The sequence below is a fragment of the Manacus candei genome, unplaced genomic scaffold, assembly GCF_025592945.1.
Source record: "Manacus candei isolate 608988 ecotype Guabito, Panama unplaced genomic scaffold, ASM2559294v1 h1tg000015l, whole genome shotgun sequence".
Classification (NCBI taxonomy): domain Eukaryota; kingdom Metazoa; phylum Chordata; class Aves; order Passeriformes; family Pipridae; genus Manacus; species Manacus candei.
In genome coordinates this window covers 4,894,747-4,908,634 of record NW_026138063.1, presented here as the reverse complement: position 1 = coordinate 4,908,634, position 13,888 = coordinate 4,894,747, and the positions used below count along the sequence as shown (strand labels likewise).

Sequence of the window (13,888 nt, the reverse complement as noted above, 5' to 3'; positions counted from 1 at the left end):
AATACAGTGATCAAGCGCTGGTCTGTAAAAAAACCTTTGAAATACAGCACATTCCAGTTTTCTTTTTAAATTTGGGGTTTGTATGAGCAGGTTTTTTTGTGTAAGAAACTTTGCTGAACAATATTATTCTGAAGAGCGTGTAATTCCATTTTATTGTTAGCCATCAGTGGTAATCAAACCACTTTTTTAATCCACTAAATTAAGAACAAGAGTCGAAATGAAAACGCAGTGTGGAGCTGCTGAATTCTTTCTGAAATGCAGATGCTCTGTGAAATTTTTACTCACATAAATGGTGGATGCTCAGCATTGCTGGCAGAACAGGATGGTTTGAACCTGTGGCTCGTGCACCTTGCAGCTGGTTCTCCGCCTTCCATAGCCTGTCCTTCTGCAGCTGATCACTCCCATCTGCTTTTCTTATTTTGCTTTTTATTGCTACAACAATGTCATTGAAGCTGCGTTCTCTGGGCCTTTATCTCATACTTAAAACATTCTGCTGTGGATCGCTCTGAAACCAGAGTGGGATTCCAGCTCCCCAGGGAGGCAGCTGGGCAGCACAGGAATTCCAGTGTGACGGAGATGAAAGTGCCTGGGCTGCTCTGCCTGCCTCTCTCAGTCCCTCTGTGAATGACGAGCACCTCGGATGAAAGGCTCTGTAACAGTAAAAATAGCTAATGCAGCAATAATAATAACAATAAATCATTCGATCAGATATTTCGCACTGCACTGAGGAATTTTCCTTCTAACTGGAGGAATTTATTTAAGGGTTTATTTTACAAACCAGCGCTTGATCAACGTGTTGGATGGGCTCCTGTAACCGTCATTGCTGTTCCAAAGACTCCTTGGCTGCAGAGGAGGTTGCTGCGCTGCCAGACAATCTTTCTTTCTTTTTTATGTGGTGGTAGTTCTGTTTCTGCAAGTAATTTTTCCTCCTGGTTTTCCCTTTTGCTTCTTTTATTTCTCTGCATGCAGTGCTCCTCAAATTGCTGCCAGTTTTCTGGTCCCAGCCAGCATTTTCAAAGGGTTTTGACATTCATTTGCTTTTTTTGTGCGTGTGCCCACTGTGAGAGATGTCTGGGTTTCTGCTTTGTCTGGTGGGGAATGCCAACCATTTTCTGAAGAAGTTAAGATGGGATCCAGGCAAAGAAGTGGCCTGAGACTTCACTTGGGACCTCTGATAAGACCTTGTAGAGTACATTGGTTTTTCAGGTGCTTCCCACCCTGCTATGAATGTCACTGCAGAAACAGCTGAAACGTTCATAGGTCAGACCTGGTACTTTTCCAGAACATGTAGGTAGAGCAGAGATAGCAAGATGGTTAGTAAAAGCATGGAATAACTTGTTCTAACCACTTTCTGAAAACAGACTGAAATGACCCCAAAATCAGGGCATTAAATTTGCCTCTACAGAATAGATGTTGCTTTATGTCCTTGAGATACTCAGAGGAAAGTAATAGTGTCTTTTGTTCTTCTGCACGGCCCTATTCATATGAGAAGTTTGGGAAGGTCCCAGGAGCAGCAGAGCATGAGGAAGTGGAAGGATCTTCTGCCCTACTGTGGTTAGAGGGTTCCCTCTGGCTTTATTGCCTGGCTAAAGGGACAGTGACACCTGCCCTCACCCTACCCTGAGCACCACTCTGCACTTGGACAACTTTATGTGATAATAAATTAAAAGTTCCTGGGTGCAGACAAGCTTCTGCCACGCAAGGCTGCTCCTGCCCAAGCCCTGTCCTGCACAGGACACCCGGGGCAGGTGTTTGTTCCTGCTAATGGGGCCCAGGGCTAATAACCAGCAGACTGCCAGGAATGTCTTGCTGTGCCAAGAAAAGCCTGCTCAGTTGAAATGACCCAGTGTCCTATTTTTAGAGGTGAATGTAATCATGCTGTGCTTTCTCACCAACTTTGCTCGCTGTTATGTTCCTCTGCCATTCCTGCTGAAGCAGGAGGACCCATGAGGAGGCAGGTTGCTTGTCCTTGGGATTTGATCTTGCTCTCCTCCTGACCCAATGTGGCTTTCCTGTGGATTTTTGGCTTCTGGAGCCAAATGGGCAGTGGTGTGTGTGCAGCACTGAGTGGGAGCAACTTGCTTGAAGGATGCTAATAGGCTGAGGGGCTGAACCCCCATGTGGTGCGTGTCCATAGGGTAGGAGAATCAAAGGGAATAGGGTGCTCCCAGACCTGGGGATATGTCCTCATTCTCTTTCCAGTCTTTCTGTGATGGTCACTGGAGGGAGGAGAGGATTCAAGCAGCCAGCCAATATCACATAGACCTCCAAAATAGTGTCAGACTTGAGTCCTGAGTTCAGCCAGTGATCCAGAAGGGAGGATACGAGTAGGTCCCTATAATACGTTTGAGCTTGATTGCCCTGGTTGCCTGAAGTGTGTTCTCCAAAGCACATCCAAAATAAACAAACTGAAAACCCAACCACACTACTTTTCTTGGTCTTCTTGAAGATGCTTAGGCAGTGGTGGGGAACTTCTGCTCAGGATCTTGTAGGTTCTGTCTTTATGACAAGTCGCTTCAATGAAGCAAAGTATTTTGTGGATTTCAGAGTTTGAAGGATGGGGGAATCTCTTTCTCTTTTCCAGATGGAGTTTGTTGGAGTAAGCCAGCTGTCGTTCATCCACGACCTGGGACCAAAGGGCATGTGAGTTGTGAGCTGTGTCTTCGTGAGTTATGATTCACTAAGAGCATGGCTTTATAAATAAATACTGTTCACATTAATAGCTTTCCTTTCTCACCAGTAACTGACTGGAGAATATTTTATCATCCAGATAGAAAAATTTATTACTGTTCAGAGAGAAATGGTACAATTTGGGGAAATAGTTTTGAGAGCAGGCTGCTTTGCGAGACATGGGCTGGCTTACAGGGTTTCTCCCCTTCCCTCCCTGCAGCCTGTTGAGCCCCTTGTTTTATTTCTTCCTGTGCCATAAACCAGCGCCCTGCATTTCTTAAATCTCCTTTATTTCCTTCTGGAGGGTATTATTTTTGCCCTTTGTCCAGCTTTCAGATTATAGCACAGAGGCTGCTTGGGCACAGCTGGAGGTGGCAGGAGCCATCCCTGGGCACAGAGGCGGGGGGGGAGTTCAGCAAGCACCCTCCACCCAAAAGCCCCCCTGCACCTCCAGGTGAGCTGTGTCACCCACCCTGACCCTGTTTCTGTCCTCACAGAGAAGGATTCATCATGAAACGCTCCGGGGGCCACCGCATCCCTGGCCTGAACTGCTGCGGCCAGGGGAGGATGTGCTACCGCTGGTCCAAGAGGTACTGCTGGGGTGGCGAAGGTGGGGCTGCCACGTGCTCCTCGGGCACACAGAAATGCTCATTTGTCTTTTTCTGCAACAAAATCCATGAGGGAGATTCTCGCTTTTTTATAAAAGCCACAGATTTTCAGGCTGAAAGGGTCTGTAGGGTGTTCCCCCCTCACACTCCTGTGTGGTGGGTTTTTTTCTTCTGCTTTGGAGTTCGCAGAAGGGTCATGTTACTCCAGAGGAAAAGTGGGGTTTCTTACAGCTTCAAGCTGGCAGAAATGGCAATAACCCCCCAGTCTGTTCCCAGCTTTCCCTGCTGTGGGAGCACCGGTGGCTCCATGCCTTCTGAAGGGGATGTGGCTGGTGACACTGCCCTGGGCATATTCCAGCTTTGTTTTCTGAGCTTTCCTTCCTCAATGTACAAAATGGAAATCAATTAATTGAAACACTCTCTGGACCAGTGCAGAGCAGCATTAAATCAGACGTGACCTGCAGCAGTAAGGAGCTGTTTGGTGCAATTAACCTTGGCATTAAATATGTTCCCTCTTCCTTATTACTGCAGGTAGTTAAATCCCAGTGCTTTCATGGGAGTTTTCACAAGCCATGCTGTTCCCATGTCCCTTCCTGCTGCAGACAGACAAAACTTATTGTCCCCATCCCTTTACCTTCTGTGTTAGGTCTTGGTATTGCCTGGGGCCATGGCACAGGGAGACATATGCTGCGGGGGAGCATGTGTGTTACCAACTACCCAAAAAATACAGGGAGCATTTCCTGGAACATGGCCTTCCCCTGCAAGTCTTCCCTTTTGAAAATCCAAATAGCCCATACCTACCTTACAGCAACAGTTTCTTGGTCAATAGAGCTTCCCCAAGCATTACCTACCTTTGGATTTTAGCATCACCCATAGGCTGTCATTAGTTTTATCTTCAATAATTCTCTTTTCCAACAAAACCTCTCTGCATTCTTGTGAACAAATGGTCCTATTTCTTCATAGTCTTTCCAACATTTCTTAATGTAATTTTACAGATCTCTGTAGTGAGTGCGTAAGGAGATAAAGATGTGACTTTCCTTCAGGTCAAATTGCTAAATTGTCACCAATTCTTTTTCTCTTTTATGGAAAAAAACCCACCTTTTCCTTTTGATACTCCTTAGTTAACTCATCTCTGTGTTATGCAGAGCTCAGGCTTTGGGGGGGACAGTAGCACATCCAGCTCCAGTGGACCTTCATTTTCCTTTAGGGCCTAAAAATGGGGTGGGAGAAGTGTTTGAGTGGGATTGTGGACACACTGTCACAAGAGGGGCACCAAATTCCCGTCATGGCCCATGGGGACTGACAGCTTATGCATCAATAACGAAGCAAATAACAGTAATATTTCCCAGAGAGGGTTATTTAAATGAAGGATTTCAGGACATGGAGGCAGACAGTGGGGTGATGCTGTGAAAGGGCACGGGTAGGATTTCTTGGGCTTGTAGAGCTGCCTGGGAAAAACAGAAAGGGGAGTGCTTGGAAATGTACTCTGTGGGGTGTTTAAGAGTGGAACTATGGGCCAGATAGGGAGGGCAGGTATTTTACCACCAAATGAGAGGTGATGCTGGGTAACTCTCAGAGCCCTGAAAGAAAGAAAAAATTATGGGATCTGGAAGTAGATGAGCTTGAGGCTGTTACTAAAGATACAAGAATGAACAGATTTTTGCAGTGTTTTGTGTTGCTTTGTGTATTTCTGAGTGTGCAGAAGAATGAGGCGAAGGGCTGGTGATGGAGACCTGTGTGGGACAGAGGGGGCTGGTTACCCCAGCTACGCCACAGGGGAAGAAAAAATTAGAAATGCCATTCACAGTAAAAAATGTGTTTTTTCCAGAGTTGCCTTCAGGCTACAGTATTTATGTAAAACCTGCCGGTCATCTGTCCTCTTGTGTTTCTAACAGGGTGCCTGTTGCTTGGCAATGAAAGCTTTCCAAAATGCCTCGTTCATATATTTTGATAGGAGTGAAAGTGATCCTAGCATCAGAGTTAATGTTAGAAATGTCAAATAACTCCTGTACAGAATGCAAACTGAATTAAAATCTGAGATGGAGACATCCTTGTTGCACCTTGCCTGGGGCTAGGAGGTTTATAAACAGGGGTTTTGTTAAACAAGCAAACCTGTATTTTCAAAGACTTTGTAAAAAGGAGTTGTGTAAATAACTCTAAAAGTCTTACATTGAATTCAAACTTATTACACAAGTTCATAAAATAGACACTTTTCTGCTCAAGAAAATCATCCCTGGTCTAGCCCCTGAGAAGAAATTTTACCATTTAGTTAGGGGTATGTTTATTTAGGGAATGTTTTCCTATCCTTGATAAATGATTTGGCCTTGTTTTGATGGAAGCACTTTCCCCTTTTATTATCAGCTTTTTTTATGACTTATGTTTTGACAACTGGCATGGCTGTGAAATCCAGGTGATGTGGTTGCTGTGCCCGTACAGGTGGCTGGTGGTGAAGGACTCGTTCCTGCTGTACATGAAGCCCGACTCGGGGGCCATTTCCTTTGTCCTGCTGGTCGATAAGGAGTTCAACATCAAGATAGGCCAGAAGGAAACAGAAACTAAATATGGGTTGCAGATTGACAATCTCTCTAGGTAAGAAAACAGGCTTTGTTTAGCTCCTCTTAGTCTGCTTTTGCTTTCTTGAGGAGGAATTGATGTTCCTCTGCAGGAGGGATTAACAAGGCGCTGGGCTGATGGTGCAACTTCGCTTCCCGCAGGGCTGGGGCTGGGCTGCTGCTGCTGGTGTGCTCAGACCTGTGGGGATTTGGCCCATAATGCTGATCATTTCCAACATCTTAATGAGGCATTTGGAGCCTCAGCTGCTGTTTGTCCATCCCTGCGGTTATTGCTGGGGCCTGAGGGCACGGTGCACGTTGAGTTGCGCAGCCTGGTTTGGCAGCAACTGCTTAGATCATTTTCTAGGTGCTGTGTTCCTTTTATGCTGCAAGCAGGGATGTTTTCTTCTGTATCCCAATGAAGTATTACCCAAAAGCCATGCCAGTTGGGATAAAGAGATATTAAATATTTTTATGTTAGCACACAGTGTAAATTCATCTCTTAAAAAATACAACATTAGCTGGCTCCAGCTCCAAAGCTGATGCTATTAATTTAAATCTGGGTATTTTGTGCTTGGCAGTGCCTTCCTGTTAGTCACTCGGAACAGCTCAGTGCTGTGTATTCTTTTGCAAGCAAAACAGCAAAGCAAAGCCCATACTTTTTGCTTAAATAAAACATGACTGATGCAGATGCATTTATGAACACGGATAGACAGTGAGGAGCAGCCCAATTAAGCACGAGTGGCTCCAGCATCCTGCCCTGCACCTCCTCTGTTTTACAGGTCACTGATTTTGAAGTGTAACAGCTACAGACATGCCCAGTGGTGGAGGCAGGGCATAGACGAGTTCGTTCGGAAGCACGGCAAGGACTTCCTCACGGAGCACCGCTTCGGCTCGTACGCGGCCGTGCAGGAGAACACGCTGGCCAAGTGGTGAGGAGTGCGGCGGGGCCATGGGAGACTCGGTGCTGTGGGTGCTGGCATCACCTGCTGGCATCACCCCAGCTCTGATGAGCAGAGCTGGCGGCCTTTGGTAGCTGTGGGGACTGATGATAATTAGAGAAGTTGCAAAAAAACGAGGAAGGAAATAGCAGGGTTGGTGACAGGAGCGCTTTGCTTCTGTTCACGTCACAGCTTAATAGCATTTTGTAACATTAAGTTTCACTGGAATTTGAACAGGTTTGGTATTTGTCATTGTAAGGATAAAGGGAATAAAAGAGAATCAACAAATGCAAATTTGGGTATAGTCAGAGGGTGACTGGGCGTTATGCACGCAGCAGTCCTGTGAGTAATCCTTCTGTCTGCAGTGCAACCTGATTGCACTAAGGCATGCCCAGAAGCACCTCAAAAGCTGGATTCTAGCTGGAAGCAAATCTTTATGGTGCTTTTGCTGCAGCTTCTGCCTTGCAACAACCGCTGACCGAGTAGTTTCTGTAAATCAGAGAAAACACCACCCCAGCATCCTTTCCTGAGTGACAAACCTGTCTTGAACCTCGAGCAAAATCCAGGAATATTGTGTGTGGTTGGCAGAAGTGCCAAGTGGCACTTAATAACCTCTTATTGTGCTGTTTCACCAAGCTACTAACAGCAGCACTGAATTCTCCCTGCGTGTTCTCCTGATTCTTGATATTAGGTTTGTGTTTGCTTTTGAGAAGAGAATGTAAACGGCACCGACACAGAACCCCGTCTCTCTTCAGCCGTGTACTTTGATTAACGAAGGGGAGGAAACGTAAACCTTCACGCTGTGTTTGCTTTTGCAGGTATGTAAATGCAAAGTGGTACTTCGAGGACGTCGCCAATGCCATGGAAGCTGCTAAGGAGGAGATTTTCATCACAGATTGGTGGTTCGTACTCGCATACTTGGGTGTTGACCAGCTGTCTGTCTCGGGGCGTTGCCGACAATGCGGCACTGTTCGGGGGCCCTACAGTATGGCAGCGAGCCGTGCAGCCAGATGGTTTGGCAGCACACCCAAACCTCTCCTTGTGTTGCATTCAAAGGCCTTTTCAGGAGGGTTGGCAGCAAAAGCGCATGCTTCACATCAACAACTTGGTTGTCTCCTTCCATGGAAATGCCTCAAATTGCGTGGAGGCACCACCTGAATTGCAAATGTTGCCGTCTGAGGTGCTCGTCGGGAGCGTAAATCGCTGCAGACCCGAGGGGCACACATGGCTTTCAGTGTACGAGGGAACAGGGATGCTCAAACACCTCCAACAGTGCTCTTGCCATGGGATCCTCCTTTCAGCTCCTCGCTGTCTTGGGAAGCCTCATGCCAGCCATGAGAGCATCCTGTGGGGCTGTGATTTTGGTCTGCTCTTAAATGATTAAGATAATGGGTGAGGGGAGTTTTGTTGCCCTTTCTGAGCTGTGTGGCTGCCTAAGGACCTGGCTCTGCCCACTACTTAACTAATGATTCGATGTGTTTAGGCAGTGCTCTGATTCCTGTTTGAGGCAGGACAGGGTGTTCTCACAGCCTCTGGCAGAGTTTTCTGGCTGAGTACTGGTTGTGACTGCCCATGTCTTGCCTTTGTGGAGGTTAATCTGCCTGAGCCAGCCTGGACCATGGGGATGGGAGGATCCCAAGACATGACTCAGATGTCCCCTTCACCTTAGGCATATCTCTGTGCTTATCTTTCTCCATCTGTAAAATGAACTTCTTGCTACTTATCCACTGCCTCTAGGAAATGGGAGAATTAGTTCTTAGGCAGAAATTATTATAAGAAATCTACATATTATGTTAGCATTTACTGGGATAAATCTTTTTCCTACCATGAGCACAATTAAACCCAATGCTCCTGGATCCCCACATGCAACATCAGGTGGCAATTCAAAAGCATCCGATTTCAGACCCATTGTCTTTTACTTAGTGTTTTATTCAGACCATTGTTAATGTACCATGGGATTCCAAAACTTATCTGAAACTTAGAGTATAAGATAAAAATGCTGTTGTCAGAAGCATGTTTTTAGGATGTAGCAATATGCTTTGTTTAAGCAGAAGTTGCCATGCTTGATACAAAAGTAAAGGAATGAAATTCTGTCACCTTGCTCTGCAGGAGTTAGGTGAGATTGCTTAATTATTTCTTGTAATCCTTAAAGCTATCAATCAATAAAATGTCCTGTTGAGAGATCCTTTGCTTTGTCTTTAGGCAGCAAGGAAAATTCAGTACAAATCTGTGCTGCTCAGATAGCCCAAGTACCAGGCGAACTGAAATCCCACTCTTATTTATTTTTTATATCTGCACATTTCTTTCAAATCTACCTTGGGGTTTTCTTTTGTTGCATCTTTCTTTCATAGATAGAGTCCAAATTTCCCTATTTACACATCACTGTTAAACTTGGTCTCGTGGGTTGTTAAATACTAAGATGAATGTGCTGGACACGTCCCCTGCCTTCTGTAATGCTCTGTTATTAAAGAACAAAGAGCATTGTAGAATGCATCACTCTGGGACATGAGCCTTCACATCCACTTTATTTAAACTTTGATTTCTTTGCTTCCCAAGTTGATTATTTAGACCAGTGCTTTGTTTGCAGGCTACATATGCTATGTTTTTTCCACTCATTTATCTTCTTAGGCTGAGCCCAGAAATCTTCATGAAACGACCAGTTGTGGAAGGAAATCGCTGGCGGCTGGACTGCATCCTCAAGAGGAAGGCAGTAAGTGAGCTCCAGCTGCAACCCTCAACCTGCAGAGAGCCCTGTGCACCCACCCAGTTACAGGGTCATACTGGGACTGCAGTGTTTGCACTGTTTAGTTTGGTAGAGACGAGAGTTAAAGTTGGCCAAGCCTCATATCAGATGGCCTTGGAAAACTACGTGTTTTGATTTGCGCCCCCCATTTGGGTTTGGAAGAGCTTGGAGGCAGAAGGGTAGATCCTTCAAACTTCAGTGGCTTCAGACTGAAAGAGTGTGGGCACAGGTTGCCCATAGAAACTGTGGATGTCCCATCCTTGGAAACGTTCAAGGCTAGGTTGGCCACGGCTTGGAGCAACCTGGTCTAGTGGAAGGTGTCCCTGTACATGGCAGGGGATTGGAACTAAGTGATCTTTAAGGTCCTTTCAAACCCACGTCATTCTATGATTCTGTGATCCTCTGATTGCCCCAAGTTTGGGTCACTTCGACCTTGCGTTATGACTGCCCAGTTCCTGGTGGGGTCAAAGACCTGTTGCTGTCTCGTGCTCTCCATGTGATATATGTAATTTAGAAGTAAGGGAAAGACTCAGAACTGTGTGGTGTCTTTATGAGTGTGGGCTGTAAGTTGACTTATAATAACACTGGTGCTCAAAAGAGTTTGTCCCATGTGATCAGTGAGTCAGAAGGTAAAGCATGGCTGGGAAACCTCTTGAACTCTTGCTGTAGTAGAAGGGCAGGAGTCCATATGGACATGGACTTTAACTTTGAATGACTTTAAACTAAAATAGGGCAGGTTTAGATTAGGTATTATTAAGAAATTCTTCACTGTGAGGGTGATGAAGCCCTGGCACAGGTTGTCCAGAGAAGTTGTGGCTGCCCCATCCCTGGAAGTGTTAAAGGCCAGGCTGAATGGGACTTAAACAACTTGATCTAGGCAGTGGGAACAAGATGGTCTTTAAGTTCCCTTCCAACCCAAAGCATTCTATAATTCTGTGACATGCTGAAATAGTCTTTCCCTTTGCAAACTATTTGTCGTCACCCTCCACATACCTGCAAAAATAAGAGTTCTTTGTGTCTGACTGTTGTTGACTTGGAAGTAGTCTTATTTTCTGGCAAGTGAAACCTGGCCACAGAATATGCTCACTCAATGGAAGAATTTGCCTTTGTTATGCATTTTCCTAAGGACATAAATACCTTGTAAGAGTGAAGAGTGTTTTAAGGTCAGTTCTTGGAAATGCTTGCTCTGTCACTTGTGGTATTTCCTTAACTTGACAGGGCAGTCAGCATGCAAGTGCTGAGGTACTGGGGTAAGGCTGTCCTTTCTGTGTGCTCAGTGCTGACTGGGACTTCCCTGGGTGCAGTGGGTAGCAGAGTATCATCCACAGTTTAGGGACTGCCTAAGCTCTCAGTAGCTGCTTTATGGTAATAGGAACTTAAAAGACTGTGGAATGTTTAGGTCCCAAGTTTATGTTTGGGTCAAAACTTTGGTCAAACTCCAGTACAGATTTTTAATCCATGCTGATTTGTGGCAAGTGAAGGTGTCTCAGTGTATGACCAGTATTTTCCAAGGTTTGGGGCGTACTTGGCACATTTGAAGGTACTTTAACAAGTGTGTTTAGAAACCCTCCCACCATGCTGGTCACAAAAAGCACCATCTTTTTAGCACTGCTCATTGTATTCCAGGAGCTTGTTTACCTCTACCAGCAGAAAGAACTTCTTTGCTGGTTTTGAGTTGGCAGCATCCCCTTTAGGTGAGGGATGTCCATATGACCACATGGGTCTCGTCATCCTGCAGAGACGGTTAACTGTGGGCAAACCTCAGGGCAACACGAGGCAGCAGAACACTGAACTTCAGGTGTGCAACATGATTATACAGGGAGTGAATCATGTTTGCAAAGTCACCTCAAAGGGTGTGTAAAAGTAGCTACTGTAGGAATGACCTGTTGGTGGGCTTTGGCATAGCTCAGCTCTTCACACACAAACCGAACCGTCCTCAGGGAGCTGAAGAGCTTTCCCGAGCAGTGCAGGTCCTTCAAGGCTGTGGGGTCACCATGGTGGGTCTGAAAGGGCTTAGTCAAGAGCAGGTAACATCAATCTGCATTTCCATCATCCTTGCTGCCTCTCAGCTTTTCCTCGCTTTGGAAATGGACTGTATCCATTGACGTGCCTATGTAGCTTGTGTTCCTTTTTATTTCTGACAGCAACAAGGAGTGAGAATTTTTGTTATGCTGTACAAAGAGGTGGAGCTTGCCCTAGGGATCAACAGTGAATACAGCAAGCGGACGCTCATGCACCTCCATCCAAACATCAAGGTAAGCGCACACTGCTGTAAGGAGGACGTTTGCATTTACTTGTTCTTGATGGCTAGTGCTGACCCCAGTGTATTTGGGTGTGAACTGGAAGGGTGTTTCCCACCATTACAGTGGGAATAGTCTGAGAAGACATGCCCGTGTAGTGACTACAACTTAGTTTCTATAGATTTTAGTGGAACATAAAATTGCTTAGTTTATATTTGCCAAAGCAACTATTTGTCTAATTCACAAGAAGCATATTTCATGTAACAACTTTCAATGGGGTTACATCAGATGGAAAATTACACTTTGAGAATGTTGCCTCATTTCAGCATTTCTTTTCAAACATGAATGATGAGAGTCAACACTGGATATGTGAATGTTTCCATCACAGATGAACAGCATTGCACTGTCCTGTGCTGTTACGCTGCTGGTTTGGCACTAAGAAGAAAATGAACTGTGACAGTCAAACCAGTGGATAAGGCTAGATCCAGTCTCTTAAAATTAGAGACATATACATCTTAAAGAGCAATAAGGTATATGTTATGCTAGAATAATTGATTTATTGTCACTTGATCAGTTGTCACAGTGAAGGGAAGCATCCGTTTACCATCATCTTCTCAGCAAGACCAGAAGGTGTAACTGGAAGATACACTCTAGCTGTGTTACAGGTTTTGGGAGCAGCCAGGTGGAAATCCTGTAGCTTTTTTTCCAGGAAGCTGGTCCAGTGGCTCTAACATAAAAAAATAAAACTATACGCTGTATGCTCAGATATAGGAATTTCTGTGCCATAAACACATGTCAAAAAGAAGCTCATAAAAAAATGGCAAACAACTTGCCCATTTTAAATGGGGAAAAAAAAACCAGCCAACTTCTCATTTCACTTGTGTGGTGGCAACAACCAAAGAAGTGACTCAGATCACCAATATGTTGTTTTCTTTTAGAGCAGGCTCTGTGTTTGAAATCTCAGCTATTACAGCTCTACTGAAAGCATGGTTTGTTGAAACAGTTTCCTTGACTATGGTCCTCTTACAAAACTGTTTTCGTAGGCATGACCTATCCCAAAATCAGTAACCCTTGCTGCTCAGGAAGACCTGTGTGGTGGGGAAGCACCTGCCTGCTGGTATGGCTGACCCAGCTAGTGGGGAATTGAGTAGCTTCAGTAATCAAACAGTCTGTGTGAATGCACTCATTAACAACTCCAGTGTTCCCCCGTCACCCCAAGCAGCCAAAAAAAAGGCTGGACAGCTCTCTGCCGGGAGGGATTTAAATGTGGCAGCGATGCTGAGCTGGAGTGCTGGTTTTCTCCGCAGGTGATGAGACACCCAGACCACGTGTCCTCCTCCGTGTACCTCTGGGCCCACCACGAGAAGCTGGTCATCGTGGACCAGTCGGTGGCGTTTGTGGGCGGCATCGACCTGGCGTACGGCCGGTGGGACGACGACGAGCACCGTCTGACCGACGTGGGCAGCGTGAAGCGAATGACGGCCGTGAAGTCGGTGTCAACAGCCAACCTGGCAGTAAGTGGCCATGGTCAGCACCTGTGCCCAGAGAGGTGTGCACTGGGGCTGAACAGGCTGTGTCCCCTTCTGAGCACGGGGTTGGGTTCGGGAGCTTCAGAGCCAAACAGCGGTGAGAAGGAGGGAGTATCTGAGCACTGAATGACTCTCCAGGGCTGGATGCTGACCGGCATTGTTAGGGCATGGAGATAGAGAGCTGGATTCCCCGCTGCAGCTTGGAGCAGCATTCACAACTTGAAGACTGTGTTCTTAGAGTCACAGAACCTTAGAATGTTTTTGGTTGGAAGGGACCTTAAAAACCTTCCACTAAACCAGGCTGCTCAAAGCCCCATCCACCCTGGTTTTGAACACTTCCAGGGATATGGGGTATCTACAACCTCTCTGGGCAGCATTTCTTTTCTTAATAAAACTTAGCTAGAAATGCACAGTAAGAACTCACAGAGTGCTACAAATTCTCAATACTCGCGCCCTCAGCAGCTGCCTTGTTTGCTGAACTTTCTGCTAAGCTGGGTCTGTATGCAACCACATATCTCTGAAAATTTGAGAGGTTTAGGTTGAAGAGAATTTGAAGGGGAGTAATAATTCAGAGTAAATTTATGGAATCAAATGCTGCTAGTATT

The 13,888-nt window shown here is 45.7% G+C and overlaps 1 protein-coding gene across 2 annotated transcripts in view; it reads left to right on the top strand.

Annotated features, from left to right (window-relative positions):
* The window catches only part of PLD1 (phospholipase D1), a 62,352-nt gene that overhangs the window by 24,165 nt on the left and 24,299 nt on the right, over positions 1-13,888 (top strand). For both annotated transcript variants that reach the window (XM_051781700.1, XM_051781698.1), the window contains exons 7-14: positions 2,585-2,643; positions 3,168-3,260; positions 5,715-5,867; positions 6,613-6,762; positions 7,590-7,673; positions 9,400-9,481; positions 11,659-11,769; positions 13,062-13,268. In XM_051781700.1, coding sequence (XP_051637660.1) covers positions 2,585-2,643; positions 3,168-3,260; positions 5,715-5,867; positions 6,613-6,762; positions 7,590-7,673; positions 9,400-9,481; positions 11,659-11,769; positions 13,062-13,268 — 939 coding nt within the window. The remainder of the gene's footprint in view (positions 1-2,584; positions 2,644-3,167; positions 3,261-5,714; positions 5,868-6,612; positions 6,763-7,589; positions 7,674-9,399; positions 9,482-11,658; positions 11,770-13,061; positions 13,269-13,888) is intronic.